Source organism: Schistocerca serialis, chromosome 6 (assembly GCF_023864345.2).
Source record: "Schistocerca serialis cubense isolate TAMUIC-IGC-003099 chromosome 6, iqSchSeri2.2, whole genome shotgun sequence".
NCBI classification, from domain to species: domain Eukaryota; kingdom Metazoa; phylum Arthropoda; class Insecta; order Orthoptera; family Acrididae; genus Schistocerca; species Schistocerca serialis.
In genome coordinates, this window is record NC_064643.1 from 433,999,890 (window position 1) to 434,027,767 (window position 27,878).

General features: G+C 37.3%; 1 protein-coding gene across 1 annotated transcript in view; it reads right to left on the reverse strand.

Moving 5' to 3' along the window:
* LOC126484349 (NADPH oxidase 5) overlaps positions 1-27,878 on the reverse strand; it is a 500,777-nt gene that overhangs the window by 74,868 nt on the left and 398,031 nt on the right. The window contains exon 15 of the mRNA XM_050107810.1: positions 17,146-17,527. Coding sequence (XP_049963767.1) covers positions 17,146-17,527 — 382 coding nt within the window. The remainder of the gene's footprint in view (positions 1-17,145; positions 17,528-27,878) is intronic.

The following is a 27,878-nucleotide window of genomic DNA, read 5'->3' on the forward strand; positions in this document are numbered from 1 at the left end:
TAGGCAAGAAATCAACAAACTGCAGCCTGCAGAGTGCTTACCATACATGAAAAATGTCAAACTAGATTGGTAAACATCTTGTCTGGGTTGGTGTCCAGCCTGTCTGCTACAGCAGCTACAAGATCGTGGTTATACTGGGCTCCACAAAGAACAACATAAATGCCTTACACCTACAGGTCTGTACAAGGCGGACTCCCAGTATGGAGATGTGTACTTTGGTGAAACTGACAGGCAACAGGAATACAGGTGCTACATTCATCTAGGGCAATACATCAAATCTGCAGTGGCTAAATACTAGCAAGACTGCGGCAAGGAAATAAAATTTAATGAAACTTGTGTGCCTGCCAAGCAGGTGGGTTTGATGAAACAAAAGAAGCCATACAAATACTCAAAAATTATAACATGAACAGAGGATGAGCTCAGGTTTGCCACATCGTGGTTGCTAGCCCTCAGAGTCCAACAGGCTGTACCAATAACATTAGATGAGAGTGCTGCCAGTGAGTAACTGCCACTGCGTGGTCTGCGTTCAGTAGGAAGAAGACAGGAGCCCACACCTCATTTATCAATAACCACCAATCGTGGCATGCAATGCATGAAGCAATAGACAACAGCTGAGCCCTACCTCCTCCATAATAGTGACTTATTACATTTAAGTTACCACTCCTTCTATCTCATGAGACCAGTCTTAACAACAATATTTTAAAAGTGCGACATGTCATTCTCAGTGAGCAGTAATGACTGCATATCTAAAACACACCAGTAGGCCTAGAAGAAAGCCACTGTAACCATTGATGAAACATTGGTTTCTCCAGTATAGTTTTCTACATTTTGATGCAGTACAATATTCTGAAAACTTTGTCAACAAACTGTCAATTATTTCAAAAGTAATCGCTGGAACTCTTCCTACATTTATCCCACATGTTGCTGAGGTGGTTTGAATTATGCTGCAGAAGTTTCTCTGGGAAACCTTATGCATCCTCCATACAGTCCCCATCTCTATCCATGCAATTTCCATATTTTTGGAGCCCTGAAGAATAACATTCTTGGCTGTCCATTTGCTGTGGATGAAGAGTTCCATGGCTGGGTACACTGATGATTCCATAGGCAACTGAAAATGTTTTTCCATGACGACAATGACCATCTGGTTTCACACTGGGATAAGTGTTTTAACAGTTTTGGTAATTACTTTGGGTGAAATAAGAAACAGTTGACTTACTTTTTCCATTAGAGTTTTCATTTGACTGGCCCTTGTATCTCTTTCCGTAGGCCCATACCATTTATCTTTTTAAAAATTGATGGCAAAAATTATGAGGTATTTTGTTTATCAGTGTCTTATAACAATGGAAACTATGTTTATGTGAAATGCATAAACTTTATAAAAAGAGTGCAGACACTATAAATGTCACATCATCTAACAACAACTTCAGAAGTTAATGTCATAGCAGTGAGAATGTATTTAGAGTAGCGAAATCAAGGAGGAGGCTGAAAGTGTTAAAGATTCAACTCACTGAAGCACATAATTAAAAAATAAAGACATGAGAGGCTAAAATCAGCTCATGCATCTTCACAGCTTCTTCATATTGCATCCAGTAATGTGAAGAGAGCGTTCTGCATGCAGTATGAATCATCAGGAAACTCACCTCAGTTTCTTCATCTAACTGAATGTCTGCAAATTCAATTAAATTTTCTTCTGAGATTTTCTGTACAAAACATATCTACAGTTACTATTGTATCATCTGACATTTATTTAAACCACCACAATGAAACACTACAAATTTCAACACCCAGTTCCTGCCAAAAATATTATCAAAATTGTTGCCTTTAGGTTGAATAGCCATATTCACTGAAAGTTTAACCATAGCTCTTTCCCCTCCTCATAATTATTATGTGGCTTCTATCATCAGCTTATAGCATCTACACTTCACCTTAATGAAGACTGTAAGTGTGATACCAATTTATGGAAATTGATCTACATTTTGGTATGACATTTTATCACTGACAGTTTTCCCAGTCCTGCATAATAAATAAATGAGACCACACATTAGTACAGTTCATTTTGTTACTAGGCTGCTTAATTCTAATAAACTAAACAGCAAGAATAAAACAAAGCTTACATTTTTAAAATGTGGTCAAAATGTGAGTTTTTATATTAAAGTTGTCATTTAATTTTACTGATTAATATTGCCTGATGCTCTAAAGTTTGTTACTAAAAATTGACATTGCCTGTGGGAGCCTTCAGGAAAATTCTTCAACAGTTTATCTGAAGAGCGATAGAACAAGACAAAGATTAATCATGTAATATTTACCATGTAACAGTGTCCAATATGCGTAATTTAAGAAACATCTCCACAGTAACAAAGAAGTTAATAAGAAATTTGTTACTCCAGCTGTTTCACATGCTGGTATTACTAGTGCACTATAGAGCACAAACTTATCTATTACTAATACATTATTGTTATCATTATTATTTCTATTTTTCTCAGACCTTAGGTCTGGTTAAAAATGGAAAGTGACGTGGACCTTCATCAAGCGTGACTTCCCATTAACTGTACGGTATATGTTACATTGTATTTAGGAACTTTCGGGTTATTGAACACGTATCAATAATTACAGATTTCTGTAGTTGTACATATATGTTTGGATGTAGCTGTATTGCTTTGATGTACTGGTGGATATTGTGTGGTATGACTCCTGTAGTTGATAGTATAATTGGGATAATGTCAACTTTATCCTGATGCCACATGTCCTTGACTTCCTTAGCCAGTTGGATGTATTTTTCAATTTTTTCTCCTGTTTTCTTCTGTATATTTGTTGTATTGGGTATGGATATTTCGATTAGTTGTGTTAATTTCTTCTTTTTATTGGTGAGTATGATGTCTGGTTTGTTATGTGGTGTTGTTTTATCTGTTATAATGGTTCTGTTCCAGTATAATTTGTATTCATCATTCTCCAGTACATTTTGTGGTGCATACTTGTATGTGGGAACGTGTTGTTTTATTAGTTTATGTTGTATGGCAAGTTGTTGATGCATTATTTTTGCTACATTGTCATGTCTTCTGCAGTATTCTGTATTTGCTAGTATTGTACATACGCTTATGATGTGGTCTACTGTTTCTATTTGTTGTTTGCAAAGTCTGCATTTATCTGTTATGGTATTGGGATCTTTAATAATATGCTTGCTGTAATATCTGGTGTTTATCGTTTGATCCTTAATTGCAATCACGAATCCTTCCATCTCACTGTATATATTGCCTTTTCTTAGCCATGTGTTGGATGCGTCTTTATCGATGTGTGGCTGTGTTAGATGATACAGGTGCTTGCCATGTAGTGTTTTCTTTTTCCAATTTACTTTCTTTGTATCTGTTGATATTATGTGATCTAAAGGGTTGTAGAAGTGGTTATGAAATTGCAATGGTGTAGCCGATGTATTTATATGAGTGACTGCTTTGTGTATTTTGCTAGTTTCTGCTCGTTCTATAAAGAATTTTCTTAAATTGTCTACCTGTCCATAATGTAGGTTTTTTATGTCGATTAATCCCCTTCCTCCTTCCTTTCTGCTTAATGTGAATCTTTCTGTTGCTGAATGTATGTGATGTATTCTATATTTGTGGCATTGTGATCATGTAAGTGTATTGAGTGCTTCCAGGTCTGTGTTACTCCATTTCACTACTCCAAATGAGTAGGTCAATATTGGTATAGAATAAGTATTTATAGCTTTTGTCTTGTTTCTTGCTGTCAGTTCTGTTTTCAGTATTTTTGTTAGTCTTTGTCTATTTTTTCTTTTAGTTCTTATTTAATATTTGTATTATCTACTCCTATTTTTCGTCTGTATCCTAGATATTTATAGGCATCTGTTTTTTCCATCGCTTCTTTGCAGTCGCTGTGGTTATCCAATACGTAATCTTCTTGTTTAGTGTGTTTTCCCTTGACTATGCTATTTTTCTTACATTTATCTGTTCCAAAAGCCATATTTATATCATTGCTGAATACTTCTGTTATCTTTAGTAATTGGTTGAGTTGTTGATTGGTTGCTGCCAGTAGTTTTAGATCATCCATGTATAGCAAATGTGTGATTTTGTGTGGGTATGTTCCAGTAATACTGTATCCATAATTTGTATTATTTAGGATGTTGGATAGAGGGTTCAGAGCATGGCAGAACCAGAAAGGACTTAATGAATCTCCTTGGTATATTCCACACTTAATCTGTATTGGCTGTGATGTGACATTATTTGAATTTGTTTGGATATTAAGTGTGATTTTCCAATTTTTCATTACTGTGTTTAAGAACTGTATCAATTTAGGATCTACTTTGTATATTTCCAATATTTGTAGTAACCATGAGTGGGGTTCACTATCAAAAGCTTTTTGGTAATCAATGTATGCATAGTGCAGCGACCTTCGTTTAGTTTTAGCTTGATATGTCACCTCTGTATCTATTATCAGTTGCTCTTTACATCCTCGTGCTCCTTTGCAACAGCCTTTTTGTTCTTCATTTATAATTTTGATCTGTGTTGTATGTGTCATTAATTTCTGTGTAATGACTGAAGTTAATATTTTGTATATTGTTGGTAGGCATGTTATGGGGCGACATTTTGCTGGGTTTGCTGGGTTTGCTGTGTCTGCTTGATCTTTAGGTTTCAGATAAGTTATTCCATGTGTAAGTGTATCAGGGAATATGTATGGGTCTGCAATGTAATTGTTAAATGATTTAGTTAGATGTGAATGTGTTGAGGTGAACTTCTTTATCCAGAAATTTGATATTTTATCATTTCCAGGGGTTTTCCAATTGTGCGTAGAATTAATTGCTTGGGTGACTACATGTTGCAAAATTATCACTTCGGGCATTTGTGGTATCATCTTGTATGAGTCTGTTTCTGCTTGTGTCCACCGTGCGTGTCTTATGTTGTACCGGGTTTGACCATATGTTGCTCCAGAAATGTTCCATGTCTGTTATGTTTGGTGGATTGTCTATTTTAATGTGTGTGTTATCTAATGTCTGGTAAAATTTCTTTTGGTTTGTGTTGAATGTTTGGTTTTGTTTCCTTCTATTTTCACTTTTTTGTATCTTCTAAGTCATTTGGCCAATGCTTGTAATTTCTGCTTCTTTTCATCTAATTGCTCTATCGCTTCTTGTTGTGAGATGTTACCTAACCTTTTTCGTTTTTTGTCTGATATTTCATTTCTTAGAAATTGTGTTAGCTGTCCGATGTCTTTTCTCAGTTTTTCTATTCTGATCTGTAGCCTGTGTTGCCATGCTGGTTTTGTGGGTTTCTTCTGTGTGTTGGTTGGTTCTGATCTCTGCCTAGTGTGTATATTTAGTGTAGTGAGTGCTCCTATATAAACCAGTAGTTTTAACTCTTCCATAGTTGTATTTTCATTTATTTTGTTGTGTATGATTGTGTTGATAGTTGTTATTGTTGTTTCGGCTTGTGGGTATTCTGTGGTCTATACAAAAATGGTCTAATGTCTGTATTTGTGTCTTTGTATTCTATATATGTCAATTGAAATTTTTCTTCTATATCTATCATGTGTGTCACTTCGTGTTCTATTTGTGCTTGTTCTGGTGGCTGTCTTAAGATTTCGTTTTCCTCTGATTGTTTAATTGATGCATGTTGGTCTTTGTTTGCTCTGGGATGTTTGAGTCCATAAATCATTTGCCGTGTGGCTAGCAGTGTCGTTACCATTGTGGACGGGCATAGGGTTCAAGCGTCATCCCCGACCATGACAGCGCTTGTCCGAGGCTTCATTAGTTCTGTCCTGAACCAACTAATCACACTTAAAGGGGGTTAGCCCTATTAGTGGTTTGTTCTTTTTGTCGCCTTTTACGACTGGCAGATCATACCGGAGGCCTAGTCTTTTCCCGGGCCTCGAAGGGTTTATTATTATTATTGACTTTTTTTTCTCAGACTTAAGTCTGGTTAAAAATGGAACGTGACGTGGACCTCGGTCAAGCGTGACTTCCTTGTAACTGTATGGTATATGTTATATTGCATTTAGGAACTTTCGGGTAATTGAACATGTATCAATAATTACAGATTTTTGTAGTTGTATATATATGTTTGGATGTAGCTGTATTGCATTGATGTACTGGTGGATATTGTGAGGTATGACTCCTGTAGTTGATAGTATAATTGGGATAATGTCGACTTTATCCTGATGCCACATGTCCTTGACTTCCTCAGCCAGTTGGATGTATTTTTCAATTTTTTCTCCTGTTTTCTTCTGTATATTTGTTGTGTTGGGTATGGATATTTCAATTAGTTGTGTTAATTTCTTCTTTTTATTGGTGAGTATGATGTCAGGCTTGTTATGTGGTGTTGTTTTATCTGTTATAATCGTTCTGTTCCAGTATAATTTGTATTCATCATTCTCCAGTACATTTTGTGGTGTGTACTTGTATGTGGGAACGTGTTGTTTTATTAGTTTATGTTTTATGGCAAGTTGTTGATGTATTATTTTTGCTACATTGTCATGTCTTCTGGGGTATTCTGTATTTGCTAGTATTGTACATCCGCTTGTGATGTGATCTACTGTTTCTATTTGTTGTTTACAAAGTCTGCATTTATCTGTTGTGGTATTGGGATCTTTAATAATATGCTTGCTGTAATATCTGGTGTTTATTGTTTGATCCTGTATTGGGATCATGAATCCTTCCGTCTCACTGTATATATTGCCGTTTCTTAGCCATGTGTTGGATGCGTCTTGATCTATGTGTGGCTGTGTTAGATGATACGGGTGCTTGCCGTGTAGTGTTTTCTTTTTCCAATTTACTTTCTTTGTATCTGTTGATGTTATGTGATCTAAAGGGTTGTAGAAGTGGTTATGAAATTGCAATGGTGTAGCTGATGTATTTATATGAGTGATTGCTTTGTGTATTTTGCTAGTTTCTGCTCGTTCTAGAAAGAATTTTCTCAAATTGTCTACCTGTCCATAATGTAGGTTTTTTATATCTATAAATCCCCTTCCACCTTCCTTTCTGCTTAATGTGAATCTTTCTGTTGCTGAATGTATGTGATGTATTCTATATTTGTGGCATTGTGATCGTGTAAGTGTATTGAGTGCTTCTAGGTCTGTGTCACTCCATTTCACTACTCCAAATGAGTAGGTCAATACTGGTATAGCATAAGTATTTATAGCTTTTGTCTTGTTTCTTGCTGTCAATTCTGTTTTCAGTATTTTTGTTAGTCATTGTCTATATTTTTCTTTTAGTTCTTCTTTAATATTTGTATGATCTAATCCTATTTTTTGTCTGTATCCTAGGTATTTATAGGCATCTGTTTTTTCCATCGCTTCTATGCCGTCGCTGTGGTTATCCAATATGTAATCTTCTTGTTTAGTGTGTTTGCCCTTGACTATGCTATTTTTCTTACATTTGTCTGTTCCAAAAGCCATATTTATATCATTGCTGAATACTTCTGTTATCTTTAGTAATTGGTTGAGTTGTTGATTTGTTGCTGCCAGTAGTTTTAGATCATCCATGTATAGCAAATGTGTGATTTTGTGTGGGTATGTTCCAGTAATATTGTATCCATAATTTGTATTATTTAGCATGTTGGATAGTGGGTTCAGAGCAAGACAGAACCAGAAAGGACTTAATGAGTCTCCTTGGTATATTCCACGCTTAATCTGTATTGGCTGTAATGTGATGTTATCTGAATTTGTTTGGATATTAAGTGTGGTTTTCCAGTTTTTCATTACTGTGTTTAGAAACTGTATCAATTTAGGATCTACTTTGTATATATCCAATATCTGTAGTAACCATGAGTGGGGTACACTGTCAAAGGCTTTTTGGTAATCAATGTATGCGTAGTGTAGGGACCTTTGTTTAGTTTTAGCTTGATATGTCACCTCTGTATCAATTATCAGTTGCTCTTTACATCCACGTGCTCCTTTGCAGCAGCCTTTTTGTTCTTCATTTATAATTTTGTTCTGTGTTGTATGTGTCATTAATTTCTGTGTGATGACTGAAGTTAATATTTTGTATATTGTTGGTAGGCATGTTATGGGGCAATATTTAGCTGGGTTTGCTGTGTCTGCTTGATCTTTAGGTTTCAGATAGGTTATTCCATGTGCAAGTGTATCAGGGAATGTGTATGGGTCTGCAATGTAACTGTTAAATAACTTAGTTAGATGTGAATGTGTTGAGGTGAACTTCTTTAGCCAGTAATTTGCTATTTTATCATTTCCAGGGGCTTTCCAATTGTGTGTAGAATTAATTGCCCGGGTGACTTCATGTTGCAAAATTATCACTTCAGGCATTTGTGGTATCATCTTGTATGTGTCTGTTTCTGCTTGTACCCACCGTGCATGCCTGTTATGTTGTACCGGGTTTGACCATATGCTGCTCCAGAAGTGTTCCATGTCTGTTATGTTTGGTGGATTGTCTATTTTAATGTGTGTGTTATCCATTGTTTGGTAAAATCTCTTTTGGTTTGTGTTGAATGTTTGGTTTTGTTTCCTTCTATTTTCACTTTTTTTGTATCTTCTAAGTCGTTTGGCCAATGCTTGCAATTTCTGCTTTTTTTCATCTAATTGCTCTATTGCTTCTTGTTGTGAGATTTTACCTAACCTTTTTCGTTTTTTGTCTGATATTTCATTTCTTATAAATTGTGTTAGCTGTCAGATGTCTTTTCTCAGTTTTTCTATTCTGATCTGTAACCTGTGTTGCCATGCTGGTTTTGTGGGTTTCTTCTGTGTGTTGGTTTGTTCTGATCTCTGCCTAGTGTGTATATTTAGTGTAGTGAGTGCTCCTATATAAACCAGTAGTTGTAACTCTTCCATAGTTGTGTTTTCATTTATTTTGTTGTGTATGATTGTGTTGATAGTTTTTATTGTTGTTTCGACTTGTGGGTTATTTGGCGGTCTATGCAAGAATGGTCTAATGTCTGTATTTGTGTCTTTGTATTCTGTATATGTCAGCTGAAATTTCTCTTCTATATCTAACACGTGTGTCTCTTCGTGTTCTATTTGTGCTTGTTCTGGTGGCTGTCTTAAGATTTCGTTTTCCTCTAATTGTTTAATTGATGCGTGTTGGTCTTTGTTTGTTTGCTCTGGGATGTTTGAGTCCATTACTGTGTTTTCTTCTTCTTCTGATTGCACATTATTTCGTTCCAGTATTTGTTGTACTTGTTGTTTGATGTTTTCTAATTCTAACTGGGGTATCCTGTTATTTTTGATTATTACACGGATCTGATCAGCTAGTCGTTGTTCTGTTAAAAATTTTAATTCCGGGTATCTGGTAATAAATGTTGTGTATACTTGTGATCTGTATCCAGTTGTGTTGGTTCCTAGGTTTGTTGCTTGGTAATAACAGAACATGAGGTGTCGATTAACTTCATCTGACCATCTCATCCTCTGTCTTTGTTTTCCTTCTAGGGTGGTTGCAGGAAGCATATCCTGCAAAACACCTCTATTCGGATTTAAATCATTTTCCAGTTGGCTAGCAGTGTCGTTACCATTGTGGGCGGGCATAGGGTTCAAGCGTCGTCCCCGACCATGACGGCGCTTGTCCGAGGCTTCTTTAGTTCTGTCCTGAACCAAGTAATCACACTAAAAGGGGGGTTAGCCCTATTAGTGGTTTGTTCTTTTCGTCGCCTTTTACGACTGGCAGAACATACCGGAGGCCTATTCTTTTCCCGGGCCTCCACGGGGTTTATTATTATTATTATTATTATTATTATTATTATTATTATTATTATTCACTGTGGTTTATGATAATACCATCACTGTAGATAATTTATTGAAAATAATGAATTTAGTTCATAACAAAACAAAACCAATAACTGAGAAACCAAATGGGTAAAATGAAGAGTGTCAGAATGATAGGGGCTAAAGAGGAAAAAAGTTTCTAAACATTCTGATGGGGAAAAAGACCATCAGGGTTATACATTGTCCAGAAGAACAGCACAATACATATGGAAGAGAAATATGTCCTAATTTAAGTATCATCTATTGCAGTGAAAATGTTTCTTCTTGCTTCTGTTATACCTCATATTTCTAAGTTTGTTTAACTGTCATCTTTCCCTTTGTGATGTACAGCTCTTCTGCAAATTTCTTATTTGTATTGAAACTCGTATCTTGTGATAGTTGGATGCTCCTGCTAGGTTTTATCTGCTTTTAATGAATATGGCTATTTTGTTTGTGTGTGATATTAATTCCTCTTACAGAGATATAAAAATTGGAGTTTCAGCTTTTACCTTGACCCAAGTGAATTAGTGAACTTATAGTAGGTTAATATAGTAATTGCTTGAAAAATGTTATCTTGTGGGAGAGTTACAAGCAGAACTGGTGCATTTGTTTACAGTGTGGTGGCTTCTAACCAACTAATTTATAATGTACATCACTATTTGTGTAGCCAATTTCATCAAATTATCTTTGGAAGTGCAGCATATTTTTTCAGATTATATTCTACTAATAAGTGTAATATTTGAAATTAAAGGATCTAGCAACACATTCTTTCACATAGTCTTTCTTTACAGAATATAGTGCTGCAAATATCTTCAGGAGGAATTGAGTGTCTCTCTTTCCTTGGAAAATTATAATTCGTTTTGGAAGTTCTTATAGAAAAAAATATGAAAGTGTTGAAAGGCTAATTTTCACTTTATTCATCTCCTGTTAATGATGTTTTAACACCTATGTTTTTTGTACTTGCACCCACAACCTTCTTAAAGTTTAATCCTAATCTTTAATCTGTTAATTAATAGCAGCTCATAACTAATACTCTGTATTTCTAATGTTGATTGTTAGTCAGTTCTCACTTTTGATTCTATTCCTACATGTGGGTATCTCCTAGTTAGGTGGTTTGCAATGACTTTCCCTTTCTTCCAATACTTCTTGCCTCTCCTTCTATTATTTATTAGCTTTGCCTTCCCTCTGACCAGCAGACATTTTAAAAGCTCATGAAGTTATCAGCCACTCTTTTAGTGTACACAAACTTTCAACTTGTCACACTTCATGCACACTTGTAACCCCATAAACTATTATTAATGAAAAAAATCTATGTCTTGTCATGTGGTATACAGAAAATTTTCTTTTCAGGTAATTTAGGTTGGAGACCAGACATTATACAAAAAATTACATTTTCATCATTATTTTCTAAAATAGATGGCAGTTTGGAGAATTGAAGATATAGTCATTTGAAGGACACACATTGTATGTGATGTGTCATGCACACTTTGTCCTAGTTGATGCTTTCTGTGAAAAAGCTACTTGTGCATCTTTAATTAATGTGCAGTCCAAAGTCAGGTTAGAGTAAGTTCCACATTTTGACATGGTCAGTAGGAAGTATGCCTCGGTAAATAGTGAATTTTGTTGTGATCATTTCCTCTCATACACTCTTTCCCACCACTGGATGACACACTGCAAGATAAATGAGAAGAGAAGTTGCATATCATTTTACGCTGTTATGATTACAGGCCCCATCTAGCTATTTTATCAGCTAATTCAGTCTCCTTTATTCCCAAGTACCAGTAGAATGACACTTTCTTGCCCCTCTTTTGTAATCCAAGAAGGGATTCTCAAATATTTTGGAGTGGTTTCTCATCTGTTAAACAACTTCACAGGCATTTGAGGAATTGTAGAAGATGAGTAACTTGAATGAAATTTTCACTCTACAGTGGAGTGTGCACTGATATGAAACTTCCTGGCAGATTAAAACTGTGTGCCAGACTGAGACTTGAACTGAAGACCTTTGTCTTTTGCGGGCAAGGCTCTACCACTTGAGCTACCCAAGCACGACTCACGACCTGTCCTCACAGCTTTAATTCTGCCAGCACCTTGCCTCCCTATCCTCCAAACTTCGCAGAAGCTCTACAGAGCTTGCAGAACTAGCACTCCTGGAAGAAAGGATATTAGGGAGACGTGGCTGAGCCATGTGTTAACACTTGCCGGTGAAAGGCACAGGTCCCAAGTTTGAGTCTCGAACTGGTACACAGTTTGAATCTGGCAGGAAGTTTCAGATAAATAACTTCATTGCACAATCATATGTCACCAGGTCCAGTGCTCTAAAAATCACCAAACTCTGCACAGAGAATTTTCCTGGTCTGTTGTGATACCAAAAATGTAAATGATCTGGTTTTGATATTCACCTTAAATGTGTTAAATGTTAGTTTTAAATACTGTGCTGTAGTATTTTTCAGTACTCTGTACATCTAGAATTTCTTATAACCTCCAAAGCATCCAAGTGAATAATGACTCCATGCCTGGATCAACATTACATCCTATGTGATGGATGGATATGGTGTTATGGGCACTCAACAGTGTAGTCTTTAGCGCCCGAACGGAAACAATAACGGACGAGTGTCACTAAAATGCAGCAAGTGCAAAAATAAGACTAAAATTAAAGTTGACAGTCTACATAGGCAGTGTGCACGTCAACAGTAGCAAAGTGGAAAGCAGCATGTAAAGAGGAGAACTGCAAGAGAACGTAGGGGAAGGGGTTAAAAATGAAACACATAGCACATGTTTGGAACTGGCCTATTACACGAATAAAAAGGAGTGGTCAGCCACTCAGCAACACACTAAAAATTCCAACCTAAAATTTTAGGCTGAAGCCCAGAAACATCACAGTACCTTAGAACTTTCTTGACACTCGCCTCGTCATCGGCTAAAATCGAGGGCAGATCCCCACTAATATTAACTTCTGCCCTGACAAAACAATATAAATCACACTCAACTAAAATGTGGCATACAGTGATTCGTACGCCACAGGCATCACACAGCGGGGGTTGTTCTCGCCATAGTAAGAAGGCATGTGTAAGAGGACAGTGCCCTATGCAAAGACGCGTAAGGGTCACTTCATCCCGCCTAGGTGACCGGCAGGAGGAACACCACGGCTGGATGGTGGGTTTCACAAACCGCAGCTTATTTTCCCTCACCGCCAGCCATTCCTCCTCCCTCAATTGCATAGACTTCCGCCGCAGCACAGAAACGACACCTTGCAAAGGAATAGAACATTGTGTCACCTCTGGTAATCTGCAGGCGTCCTTGGCAGCTCGATCAGCTTGTTCATTTCCTCGTATGCCCACATGCCCTGGCACCCAGCAAAAGGACACTTGTTTACCCTGTTGTTGGAGGATGTACAGTTGGTCGTAAATCAGCTGTTCCAACTTCTCCGCTGGGTGCAGGTTCTGCAGTGACTATAACGCACTCAGTGAGTCAGAGCAAATTCGAAAGTGTTTGCCCCGAGTACACCGTACCTGCTCCAATGCCTTCAGTATCGCGTGAAGTTCTGCAGAAGAAAAACAGTGTATTCCTGGGGAAGGCGAATCCTGATGAAACGTTTGGGGAACACTACTGAGCAGCCAAGAAAATCCCCCTGTTGGGATCCATCAGTGTAGACTACTGTAAAATCATGATGCCTATCTAAAATATTAAAAAACAAAGATTTGAAAGTAAAATCTGATGTACTGTCTTTCTTAAAATTTGCCAAATCTAAGATCAGTCTGGGCCTCTGGAGAAGCCAAGGTGGATATCTGCTCCAACCTCGACGTGAAACATTAAAACCGGCCACACCCATCTCTAAAATGCAATCCTTTGCACGAATCCCATACGGCCTTGTTGTTCGTTGCTGGTTGCGAAAAAGGCTTTCCAGTGGAGGTCGAGCAACAGTGTGGTATGCAGGTGTGTATGGTGTGGATAATGTTTCAGACGCCGCCGGAGGTGAAGTGGCGGTTAACCCGCCTCCCCACAGAGGCTCGGTATGGGACTCGTTCTGAAAGCCCCAGTGGCCAACCGAATCCCCTCAAGGTGCACCACATCCAACAGCTTTAAATAAGTGGGTCTTGCAGACCCATACACCGTGCATCCATAATCAAGCCGGGACTGCACGAAGGCTCTGTAAAACTGGAGCAGACAAGTCCTGTCTGCCCCCCATGTGTGGTGACTAAGACATTTTAAAATAGACAGCGCCTTAAGAGACCGTTTTTTCAGTTCCTTAATGTGTGGCAGCCATGTAAGCTTAGAATCAAAAGTGAGGCCCATAAACTTCACCGTGTCTTTAGAATTCAGAACGGTGTATTACATCCTGATCTGTGTGGATTCCAAATGACTAATTTACACATACATTATGTATGAAATTTCATCCAATTCTTTTGGCACGCTATAGTATGTTATGTGAGTGGTTAAGGTAAAGATGAAACATTGTTACCAAGAGAAACCATGAGGGCCACCCACTGAACTGCAAGTGGTGCTGCTTCTGATGGGATAGGAAAAACTTACAGGATTAGAGTAGGATGTTGTGGCTGGGTGAACCAGATAGGTCTTGCACACGTGTCTTCAACAAGTGTATGATACCTGTGGCAAGGGGTTTAGAGTGGAAGTCTCATAGCTTGTAGCTGAAAGTAACTCTTGTCGACCAACACTTCCCATCATTTGCCTGTAGCGAAAACTCTTGTATCGAAGATACAAACTACCTCCTTCGCTGACTCACTACTGTCCCCACCTCATTACATCATGCATCCATACTTGTCACTATTAATACCATGCCCCTACATACTTCAAACTGATGGCCTTGCTCTGATTAAACACTGCCTTTCTCAATGTCCTTCCAACTTCAGACCCACTATCTCATACCTTATACACTTCACCAATTATATTTTTATGCACAACTAGTCCTCATTTGAGGGACAGACATATAAACAGACCTGTGGCACAGCCATTGTCATCTGAATGGCACCCTCCTATATCTACCTGTCATTGGGCCACATAGAGGAAACCTTCCTAGCCTGTCAAGGGGCCAAACCCCTTTTCTGGTTTAGGATCATTGATGATATCTTCGTGATCTGGACCTATGGCCAGGGCATCCTATTCTGTGCCTCCAGAACCTCGTCAACCCATTCTCTCTCCCATCGGCTTCACCTGCCCACCTGCCCCCCCCCCCCCCCTCCCCTCCCCACCCATTCAGCTCAATGTGCCACCATATGGACATTGGCCTCCTCCTACCTGATGTCTCCAGCCCTATCTCTGTTCATAGTAAGCCCACTAAAAGAATAATAATCATAAAGAGAGTTTAAAAGTCTGGAACAGAATAAAATGTTTATTAGTACACTAACTCTTCAGATTTTTTTTTTCTTCTGTTCAGCTAAAAGAGAGAGAAAAGACCGAAGCAGTGGAATGTTGGAGATTTATTGCAGGAATGACACTTAAGTCCTAGATTAAATTATGTGCAAAAAATGGTATTTGTGTAGCTGAAAGTCATGAAGGCAACAGCTAACACTAGAGAGTGGTGAGAATTCTCCATTCTACTTTCAGTGTGTTGTGAGATGCAGAATGATGTAGAGACAGTAGGCTCCACATCGATTATGTGTAGCTGAAAATAAGAAAACTAGGCCCATGTTTTGTGTGTGATGATGGGTCGGGCAGAAATTTAAGGCTGACTCACAAACCAGGCTAAATTCTGAACTCTTGTTGCTTATTAAACTGACAAATATTGGTTGCTGTATGTAGTGCTATAACAGAAACTGTTAACCTTTGCTATCTGATAACCCCACCATGCTTATCATATGTGTAATGAGAACTAGAAGAACAAGTGACACACAGAAGATCCACCCTCTTGGTTAAGGAGGTCGTATTTATGATGAACTTGATTGTGTGATGTGGAACATGCTAATTAACAAAAGCTTTACACAATTCTCAAATAGAAACATTGATGTGGCTACAAACTACACATGACAGGTTTGTAATTAACATCTCACTTCTAGCCAATTTCTCAGTGGTATAGACAGACCAGCTGTAATTTGCAACTAAAAACACTGTTACTGATATTTCTGTAGGTAGATTGTCAAAGATTTTTGTCACTCCATTCTGTTGCAAAGTGAAATTAGTTTTTTTTCCCATTAAAATGGGAATGTTTATTAGTAGGGCTTAAGATGGCTGGAGACCTAGGAAAATTTAAGAGGAATGTCCAGTGGCTGGAAAGGTGAGAAGAGTTGGTATATACCAAAAATATGAGAAAGTAGGAAGCTTTTTAAAAAGTACGTAATCATGCTTATTTTTAACACGCTATATCACTCATTATGACAGTAAGAGGAGACTCTGATATCACAAGTAAATAACTGGTAGTAAAAATTACAAGAAGAAATTGAGCCAAGTGTGTGAAAAGCCATGAGTAAAAAGAAAAATTATTTCATGTGACAAAAATAAGGAAACACCACAAAAATAAACAAACTAGGAAAGATAGGGAAAGTATAGAACATAGAGAGCATATGAAAAGTATTTAATTGTATTCTAACCGTTATAAGGTATTTACAGTATGCGTTTTACTGAGTAAGGAAGTTCTGTGTTAATGTGCAATATTTGCACCTTGTCAGCCTGTTATGCTTTAGTCATCAGTAAATTATCTTCCAACCTCTGTCCCCTTTAACTGAGTGGTCAGTGCATTTGACTGCCATGCAGCAGACCCAGATTCAATTAGAGGATAAGTACAAATTTGATTGGTCATCGATGTGAAAGAAAATTTGCTATGGCCTGCTTTATGGAAGCATCATGGCACTTACTGTTAAGTGGTTCAGAAAAACATGAGAAATGTAAGTTAAACAATGGAACATACAGTTAATAATATCAACAATGTAGGGAAAGATAGATTGCTACTTACCTTAAAGAAGTCACATTAAGTTGCAGACAGGCACAATTAAAAGACAATTAAGTAAAGCTTTTGGCCACAGTCTTCATCAGCAAAAGAGAAACACACACAAGCAAGCACATCTCATGCACATGTGTCTGCCAACACCGGCATCTCGGGTCGGGTCAGGTCTGGTGCCTGTTTGCAACTTAACATGTCTTCGCTATGGTAAGTACCAATCTATTTTTTCCTAAATTGTAGAAATTTAAGTCATATTGCAAGATAATAGTTTGAGAGATGTTCCTAAGTGCAGGTGTATTGTGGTATTCACTGTGCTATCTTGCTCAGTATTTTTGTATCATGTATTAGTACCTCAGCTGAGATTTGTTTTTGTGATTAATGCTTTTACGTATCGAGTTATCTAGTCATACATCATAGCCCATATAAAGACTGGCAATACTTCTCTCATATGTTCCAATTTCACTCTTTCTACACTCCATTGTTATCATTAATCTAAAATACTTTTAACGAGCAACTTATTTTACAATAAATAGATTGCTTTAGGCATATTTTTTCCTAATACTCACTGCAAGTGGTTTTCCAACTGGATAGTTGATAGGTGTATGTGTAAGTGCAAGCTCTATTGAACTGAGTTGGGAACTGCTTCCACTGGCAACAGGAGAATGGCTTAGGCCTTCTTCAGCAATCCTTTCGGGACTTTGAGCACTGTTTGAGCCATTTTGCCTTGCTATTGAAAGAGCCATTGCTGAAGCTTGGGCATCACAGTTCTCCAAGCTTGGTGTCTTGAATGCTATGATAGTTGGTTTGTTGCGCATATAGCGAAAACTTTGTGCCAGTGACTTGTTCTGAGGGCTCAGATAAGCAAGACCAAGAGACTGCAGTCGTGCACGCCTCATCTGGCATTCATCAAAACTTTTTTCCGATTCTGAGCGCATGTACTCACGTAACCTGAAATATTTAATTATAGATTTAAACATTCAGTGTAGAATTTTGTTCTTATAAAATGCATACTGATAGTAGCAATGATAGCATTTCTGAAAAAGAGGAATTTGTTAATATCTAATGTAAATTTAATGTTTGGAAGTTTTTTCTGAAGGTGTTTGTCTGGAGTGAGCCTTGCATGGAAGTGAAATATGAATAATAAGCAGTTCAGACAAGAAGCCATTAGCAGCTCTTGAAAGGTGCTGCAGAAGAATGCTGAAGATTAGATGGATAAATTGAATAACTAATGAGGAGATTACTGAATCATGTTGGGGGTGGGGGGTGGAGGAAGGGGGATGGAAGGAATTTATAGCGGAACTTTACTGAAATAAAGGATCAGTTTATGGGACACACAACACTTTCCAAGACAACGGGGAATAGCCAGTTTGTTAATGAAAGAAAGTAAGAGAGTGTGTATATGTGTGGGGGTGGAATTGTGGAAGGAGAGCTAAGCTTAAATATAGTAAGTAGGTTCATATGACAGTGGGTTTCAGTACTCTTTCAGAGTTAAAGAGTCTTGCTCAGGAAGACCAATGTGTAGAGCTGCACCAAGAAAGTCTTCAAACTGAAAATCATAGCCTTAACAACAATATAGAATTTTCATACTCATTCGCAACAGAAACTGAAGAATGTGAAGGAGGACCACAATGAAAGATATTGATCGTGAGAGTTGGTGATGAAGGTGAGAAGAATTTATCTCTCAAATATCTTTAATCTATTATCATTGGTTTGGATTTATTAGAAATACAGAAAAGAAAAGAAACCTACAAGTCACAGAAGTTCCAAAGAGAGAATGAAATCACTGATAATTTCTTCTCAGGAACACAAAATATTGGTAGAATCCAACCAGTGGAGTTCCACAAAAAAGCACATGCTGTAAACACAGACTTTAGCCATTATACACATGCTAGCCACTGTGAACTTACCAGCTGTATTTGAGAAATTTTCTCAGGGTTCCTGAGACATCAGTATCTAGATTCAAGAGCAATATTAAATTGTTTATCCAACAATTTTAGTCAAATGTTGCCAGTCACACAAGAAAACAGTGTGTAGCAAAAAGTTTATATTTTTTGAAGGAGCCATCAAGAGAATTTCATATGATTTAACTTGAAGTGTCCTAGCTCTTTCAGTGATAATGTATTATGTTGTGCTGCTGTTATTCAGTAATCCCTAACATGGACTCTGTCCCTCAAGAACAAAGATCCTAAGTTTTCTGAAAGTTGCGGACGTGACTTCTTGGTGGTGGTGGTGGTGGTTAGTGTTTAACGTCCCGTCGACAACGAGGTCATTAGAGACGGAGCGCAAGCTCGGGTTAGGGAAGGATTGGGAAGGAAATCGGCCGTGCCCTTTCAAAGGAACCATCCCGGCATTTGCCTGAAACGATTTAGGGAAATCACGGAAAACCTAAATCAGGATGGCCGGAGACGGGATTGAACCGTCGTCCTCCCGAATGCGAGTCCAGTGTGCTAACCAGTGACTTCTTGTACAAAATAGATGGGAATAATGGTACAATTGCTGAGCAAAGGCTGCAGGAAGTTAAATTCAATGAACACTGCCTAGATGCCTTGTCAAATACTTAAGTGGGAAATTTGGCAGCAGAAAATTCCAGAGTAAAATATATTAATAGAAACAGCACTGTCAGAGATAAAACAGGAAGTAACTAATTATTTTGTTCATTCATAGATCTATGAATCTTACAATTAAGGATAGCCTTAAAGGTAATGGAAAGAGTCAAGGTTTACACAAAATTGTGTAATAGTTATTAGATACTACATTAATGAAAACAGTAAATGTATCAGGAAAATCACTTCTTTGATTTGTTCCTCATCTGTGTAAGGTAGTTGCTGTTTATTTCTTATTGTTAGCATAATATGTACATCACCAAATTGCTACTTACGCAACTAAGAGGAATTTTGAGTCTTGAACATAGATAAATAATATGTAGGGGAACCAGTTTTGATCATATTAATATCAGAGAAAAGAGGATTAAAAGCACTGAAGGATTAGAGGCTAATTCTTCATCAATGCTGTCAGCTTTATAAATCTCTTCCCTTAGTGAGCCATTGCTTATGTTTCTTTTATACCCTGTTTTCCTTGTATAATCTGCACTATGTGACTTATGTTCAGATAAACCAGTCACTGTTGGTCTGAAATCTAAATGACTGGTGCTATTTGATTTGAGCATAGGTTTTTAAAGGCCACTGGGTTATTGCTGTATCCGCCGGTGGATGCAGTGCACAGCCATACACACGGAGTACCAGACAAAAGGCCAGTCACCCGTGTAGCACCTTATTATTGTGATTGGACAGGGCGCATAGCTGACTGTATTATACTTACGCCACATTTGATTAAAATAGTGGTATGTATCTGGCATAATTGAGGTTCGACATGACAGATGGCACTAAAAATGTGTTATATACCATGCTGCTGCAAATAATTCACAAATTACTTGCATATTTAGTTGGACATGCAGCTCCACTCAGCCAGAGCCAGTGTCTCCAGAGTCTCTCAGTGTTGCAGTATCCACCAAGATTCACAGCATACATGTTTCGACAGACACTACCAGGATTTATATAGTCACCAACTGCAGAGCCAAGTGGACACACTACTAGTTTAGTCAATCATCATTCACTCTAATCAGGAATAGACCAACAGTTATGATTTTCCACACTGAACCTTTCAAACTTTATACAATATGATCATTTTTATTAATAATAATTGTTAAGTGTGTCTTAATCTATGATGTTTCTACTGAAAATTTGCGAAAATTATTTGTTAAAAATATGATATAATTTTTTCTGATGTGAAAATTAGATTAAAAACTATGAAGCACACACAATGTTTAAGCCAGACGCTGCACCAAAATTGTCTAAAGTATAATGCATTAAAGGACAAAAACCAGACTGCACTTTAAGATTGCAGTGATTTCAGAAATGCAATCAATGCACAATCCTTAATAAATGTACATCCAGTTCTGAAGCTGGAAGGACTGATGCCTAAATTAGCTGGCAGTGTGAATTTTGAGAAAATTTATTTGAATAATGCCCACTCACAAATACCTGTGGATGAGGACACACAGAAATTTTTTATCATAAATACTCCATTTGAACTTTATCAATAAAAGATATTGTCAATTGTGATTGCCAGCACACCAAGTGTGTTGCAGTGCTGCTAAGAATAATTAATTAGGAAAGCTCCTAGATTGTAAACTACCTGGATGACATCAGTGTTTCAGGGAAATCTCCTGAATCCCTGTTAAGTATTTTGAAATCTGTATTTAAGATTTTACAAACTTGCAATTTAAACTGTAATAAGGGAAGTGCATAATATTCCAGCAGTAAGTCCAATACATATGATACATTCTGTCACTAGGCACCAGACTGACACTGCAATATGTTGAAACAATTAATAATCTTCCATCTCTCAAAGATCTCAAGCAGTAACAAGCTGTTTGGCCAAATTAATTACTAAAAAAGGTTCATTCTACAATCAGCACCCTCAAGTTAACCCCGTCATGAACTGTTATGAACAGGAACTAAATGAATTGGGAGTGTCGAATGCCAACATGAATTTGACAAGTTAAAACAAAGTTTACTAGATGCCAAATTTCTTACCATGTATGACCCAACTAAAATGTTAACTACTCTAGCAGATGCTTCTGAATATGGAACCAGAGCATTCTGTTTACTAAATACCTATCACATTTGCATACAAAACACTGATGGTTGCTCAAGGACCTGAAGGCAAACTGAAAGGAAGCTCTTGCTATCTTCTTTCCTATTAAGAAGTTTCAGGAATACATTTACAGCCAAAGATTCAGTCTCCTTATAGATAACATGTGACTGAAGGCTGTATTTTGACCCAGTAATACTGTTCCTTCTAGAGAAGCTCAATGCTTATGATGTTGGGCTTAGGTTTTATGATATTATGACCAGGAAATAGTTTTCAGGTCCTCAGATAAACAGTGTAAATGCAGACTTACTGTCCTGACTACCTTACTATCCAGACTATCAACAGGGTGGGATGAAAGTTTTGAGTCTGCTGCTGATATAGGTTTTGATTTGGATTGCATTTTTCATTAAATGCAAACTTGACTCCAATTCTTGTGCTGAAGGATCCAATGTGATCGAAATCAAATAAAACACTACATAAAAATTTTATCAATGAACCAGACATTAAATCATACTGGCACATGAGACATGCTCCCATTGGTACATTCAGAATCAGGGAAGACAAGTGGTGATTTCGGAAGTACTAAAACCCAAAGTGCTTCCTCGTAGAGATGGGTTGTTCACAAACTAACAGGTCCAAAGGAATGGTTCACCAAGATGAATGGAAGGAGTGAGGAATGATTTCTAGGGAACAGTCTTTCATAGTTCACTCCGGTTGCAGCTTTCTACTTATAGTTCCTGGGAACAGAAAACAGTCAGTCCCATTCCCACAATGGCACATCAGCTGGTCTCATTCCAGCCTCAGTCCCCTTCCCATCTCTGTCTTGGTCTCCCTCGGCTGGACTACTCCTTCACGTGGCCACTCATCGCAGTTCCACCGCCGACTGCTCCTAGTTAGTTCAGTACCGAGTTGCTCATTTCGTTCATTGCGCATGCCCGTTCTAGATCTGTTTCAAATCTCTCTTGAACTCAGGACTTCTGCATCTTTTTATATTCTATTCAGTGTCCATGACACCTAATTAAAATGTATTTTATAATTACGTAAATTACATAAAAATTGTGTGAAACACATACCTCTTCAGGCAACAATAGGACATATCAGCTTACTTCATTATTTTGATAAACAGCAGAAGACATACTTATAAAAAGACAAGTTTCTTTGTTATTAGACCTGCAAAGGAAGTCGGCATGGCATACACGAGTGGCCATTTTCTGTTTTTTTTTTTTTCTTTTTTTTCTTTTTTTTTCCCCCAAGATAAAACTGCATGTTCATTGTTATGGAAAGCAGACTGGCTTACAACCGAATGAAGCCCACATTCCATAATCAAGTGTCTGGTCTCATATTTTGTAAAGAGAATATGATAACTCCTACAATATTATTTCAGTGGTACACGGTGGCACACAAAAAATTGGCCCGAGTACTAGACTGCTCATCACACATCGTCTATTGTTTTGAAGTTGTTTGCATTAGCTTATTTGTTATTTCTTTACTGCCTAGTTATTTCATGTTTATTTATTCTGCTCATAGCTGTCAATAAATTGTGCATAATTGGCGAGCAGTCTGTATTTGGAGCCGATTTTCATGCGCCACCTTATATTATTTCACTGCAATAATCCACATAACACTACAATTGGCTAAACGAGAGGTTTGGCAGAATCACCAAAATTACTTATACAAGTGTGGGACAATTCTGTAATGAATAAAAACTCTGTACTCAAGGGGGAGGCAAGTGCTCCTGCTTGGTGCCTTCCGTACTTTAGTCACCTATGCTACTAATTTTCAGTTTTTCATAAGAACCATATACTATGCACAAATGAATGGTGAATGAGTCAAAATGAACAATTCCCAAAAAAGAGCAATCACCAGTGAACTAGTTTCCAAGGATGAACTAGTTTGCCCATCTCTACTCCATCAATTCCACTGGGCCATTGTACATACAAGATGCTTTGCCAGATAGCTTTGCTGTTGGAAAAATATAAATGAAGAAATGGAAGTGATGATGGCTAAATGCTACTTACACCAGAAATACCAGTCAGTTCAGCAAGATAATATTTCCTGTGGCCATAGGCATCAAAACCCTAGTCAAGTTTACACACTGAATATGCAGGGCCATATTTAGGAAGTCAAGTGGCTGATTGTTACCGACACATTTTTCCACATGTGATAAAACCTTCATCTATAATTTCTATGAACATAATCCAAGCTTTGTTAAGAACCTTCTCAATCAAAGGGTTGCCAAAAATCTATATTTATGGAGAACAACCCATAAGTTTCATCACAGGAATTCAAATTTTTCTGACAACAAAATGGCAATCCCATTTCAAAATCACTCCATTCATTCACCATGAAGCAAACTGATGTGCTGAAAGATTTGTATGGACATTCACTTTTCATACGATGAAGCTCACTCAGCAGTACAATAAGGAAATGTATTATTAATTTATCTTTCTGTGTACAGAGCCAGTCCATGTGATTCAATATCTTGAACAGAAAACTGCCTGGGGTACACTGCCCTGTTCTTCAATTTCAGTACTAAAGACATTCATGCAGCAGTAAACTGAGCACCACCAACTCTTGAGATCAAAGCTTTCAAAAATCAATCTCAGGTACTATTTACAAAGAGCAAAAACCAAAAGAAATCTTTGGGTACCAGCCAAAGACAAACAACAGTGCAGGAATGTAATGTACAGAGTTCAATCTCATGTAGGTTTCACAACATGACACAGGAACTAAGTGAAACACCACACAACATGTGAGCTTGTTAGTTAGTTAGATAGTTAGTTCAAATTCAAATGGCTCTGATAACTATGGGACTTAACTACTCAGGTCATCAGTCCCCTGGAACTTAGAACTACTTAAACCTAACTAACCTAAGGACATCACACACATCCATGCCCGAGGCAGGATTCGAACCTGCGACCATAGCATTCACGCGTTCAGACTGTAGCGCCTAGAACCGCTTGGCCACACAGGCCGGCAGATAGTTAATTACATTTTCATAAACCATTTTATCATTTGAACAGTTCTTTTATCGAAATGACCTGGAATGAGTCGGCTTACAGGATATGTATACGTGATTAGTTTTAACATTAATGAATGTAAATTTTTAGTCTTACTCTTGGAAATACACAAACTATATTATTCAAAAGGTACATGTTCTTAAAAAAAATTTCATCTATGGAATGAAAGGAGGTGTCCAGAAAAAAATAATTTAAGGTTATATTAAAAACCTGCTTTGCTACATGTCAGTAATTTTGTATCCTTGAGCAAATGATAAAAAACTTGCTGCATGTTTAACTCCTTTCTGAGCCAGTGACTGTCTTAATAATGGTTAATACATTCCATCTAGTGTTGTAGATATAGAAATCACTGTTGTTCTTGAATTGTGGTGGATTACCTGTGATGAAATTCTTTAGCAAATTTGTGCATTCCGATGGTGCAGATAAATTCTTAAGTCCTTGATAAGGTGCGTACCCTATGGTCATGATCAACACCAAATATTATTCTTTCTGTTTGCTTTTGTGCAATAATTTATACTTTCTAAGTGATAAGATATCCCACAACAGTATCCTGCATGACGTTACTGAGTGGAAATATGCAAAAAATATCAAGAGGCTGATTTGTTTGTTTCTAATGCTAGCAATTATTCTAAGAGCAAAAGCAGCTGAACTTTATTTTTTGATCTGTTGATTAATATGGTGCTTCAATTTTTCATCGGTATGTAAATCCAAAAAGATGGACTATTCTATCCTGTTTACTGACTCCAGTTCTTGAACTAAAGCAATTGTTGGTATGACTATTTGTTGTAAATAACTTAATGTAGTGTGTTCTCAAACTTATTGGAGGGTTCATTTTCAGAAAGCAACTTAATAATTCCGGAATGAAATTTTCACTCGGCAGTGGAGTATGCTCTGATATTAAACTTCCTCGCAGATTAAAATTGTATGTTGGAATGAAACTTGAACTCAGGATCTTTGCCTTTCTAGTCTGTCAGTATGACACACAGTTTTAATCTGCTGGGAAGTTTCAGTTTAGTCATTCTTTGAAGAACATAATTAACTATATCTTCTCTTGCCTTCTCTGTAATGAGATTTATTAGAACACTAGTATCATCTGCAAAAGTACCAATTTTGTTTGATGTAAGTTAATTGGAAGGTCATTCACTCACGTGAGGAATAGGGGTGGACCCAAAATTGAACCTTTTGAGACTCTGATTTCATCCAGTCAGTATAATTTTCTGTCTTTTATACAATGAATTACACAGCATAACCATTTTTTGCATTTTGTTGGTTAAGAATGATTCAAACCAGCTTGTAAAGCCATCTACTGCATATAACATAAGTTTCTGTAAGAGTGGCATGGTCTACACAGTCATTATGCCATGAAAATATTAAAAAAATACCAAGTGACAATTTTTTATTATATGAGGCTTATAGTATTTTGTGAGAATGTATAAATAGCAATCTCAGTCGAGCTTCCCTTCTGGAATCCAAACTGCGATACACTTAAGTAATTTGTTCCTACTCAAGTGTCAGACTACTTTCGAGTACATTACTTTTTTCAGACATGTAGGAAAAACATGTCAGTAAGGAAGAGGACAGTAATTGTTTAAGACATTTTTTGTCATCTTCATGAAGAGGTTTAACAAAAGCATATTTTCAGGTATATGGAAAATCTCCTATGCCAGTCATGCATTACAACATTACTCATTCTTTCAGAAATGTGTTTCTTAGTTTCATCAACACCACATGATATTTTGTTTTTTAGATTTTTTTGTAGTTCTGTTATTTTCATTGAAGGGTGTTGGTGCTACTAAGTTGCTTAAAATTTTGTGGAATGATGTTTTTAATATTGTCTCTTACTCTTTTACTGCTACATTTAGAATTGAATTGTTACAAGTATTTGCAACTTGTGAATTACCAGTCATAACATTGTCATTTAGTTTAACTGTTGTGGTATTGTGGTATCTTGTACCCTGAGTGGTTGTCCCATTTCACAACACCAAATATATTGCCTGCATTATTGATTTCTGGCAGGATTTTCATTTTTCTGAACAGTTTGATGGCTTTCCTTACAATATTACAGTATTTCTTCTAGAGTGCAAGTAATGTGGCATCTTGACATATTCTGGCCTCTACATAAATTTCCCTTTGCCTCCTACATGAGATTTTTAATCCCTTACTCAGCCATGGCTTATTTTTTTAAATGGATTTCTGGATACCTTTTTAAGAAATCTGCTGTCAAACATTAACACAAATATACTATGAAATGTATTGCATTTCCCATTACACACTCTTTCTATACAGGGTCAACCAGAACTCCACTGACAAATTTCAGAAGTTGTTTGAGGGTACCATCCAAGCATCAAGGGTATTGTCCAAGCATTTTGGTATAGGGGGTGAAAGGTCTCCAGAGGCTCATTACAGAATAAAAATGTAATAATGGTTTATTCAGTTTGTTATGCCAATGGCTTTGTTCAGGGAAAATATCTTCACAACAGTCAAAAAGCCTGTAATGTTTAATCATGAAAATGTGTGACACAAAATGCAGGATTTGGTTTCTCATTGGTGTACTGCTAATGTGGCTGACGTAGCTGTAGAGACAGCTCAACTTTGTGTTGTCATACTGGCTCTTCCCTTTCATTCATTAACCCATACCTGAGGTGCATATCAGCCAACTCTTATCAGTAAACCTACTCGTAATACTGCTTGTATCAGTGCTGACACACAGTTAACACTGCTGGAGTGCAAAACCATAGACAGAACTGAGCAGTACTGAATGCAAACTTGAAGACAATGAATTAAAGAGGGAAACAGCTGGTACAGTGAGAATGGGAAGAAGACACACACAGCCCATACTGTTGAAATTTGCACTGTTGAGCAGTATTTTCAGTGCAATACAGATATAAAACTAAATGGAGTAAGAAACCAAATGAAATGCAGCAAATCTGTTATTAGCCGCTGGACATCTTGAGTCCCTTACACCATATAATACTCAGAAGCTATCCCTCAACAACCTAAAGTCTGTCTACGTTCTGATTCACCCTGTGTATACTTCAGCCCATAGTATTTCTTTCAACTTAGGTTTGGAACATTGCACCCTATTCTCTTTAATAAGCCTGCCTGCTTTGAATGAACATACCTGATAGCTGTTAATTGCTACATTGTTTCTTTCCATTAATTGTGCATCATCATCAGGTAGTCCATTAACAATTGTGTGCACATTATTTGCTACAACTTAGTGACAATTGTCTATAAAAAATGTTATCAATCAGGGTCCTGCTATCTTGCTGCAGAGAAGTTGGAAAAGTTATCCCTAAAATCAGAGTAAAACAGTCCAATAATGATATCAGTTCATTTTTCTTGTCAGAATCTTAAGAAACCCATATTTAAACCTCCACAAACTGCTAATTATTTCTTCCTGCCTGCCAGGTATCTCTGTGACTCGTCTATATTCCTCATAAGTAACTAAGTTTTTGAGAGGGGATCTGCTGACTGTTACAATTATAAGAGAAGTATCATACAGTATCAACTCACAAGCACATGCTTCTAGTTTCTGATCTATGCCAAAGAAAGCTTGTTTTAATATTTTTGACTGTGTCCAATATTTACATACGTTACAACCCCTCATTTTTCCACATTAACTC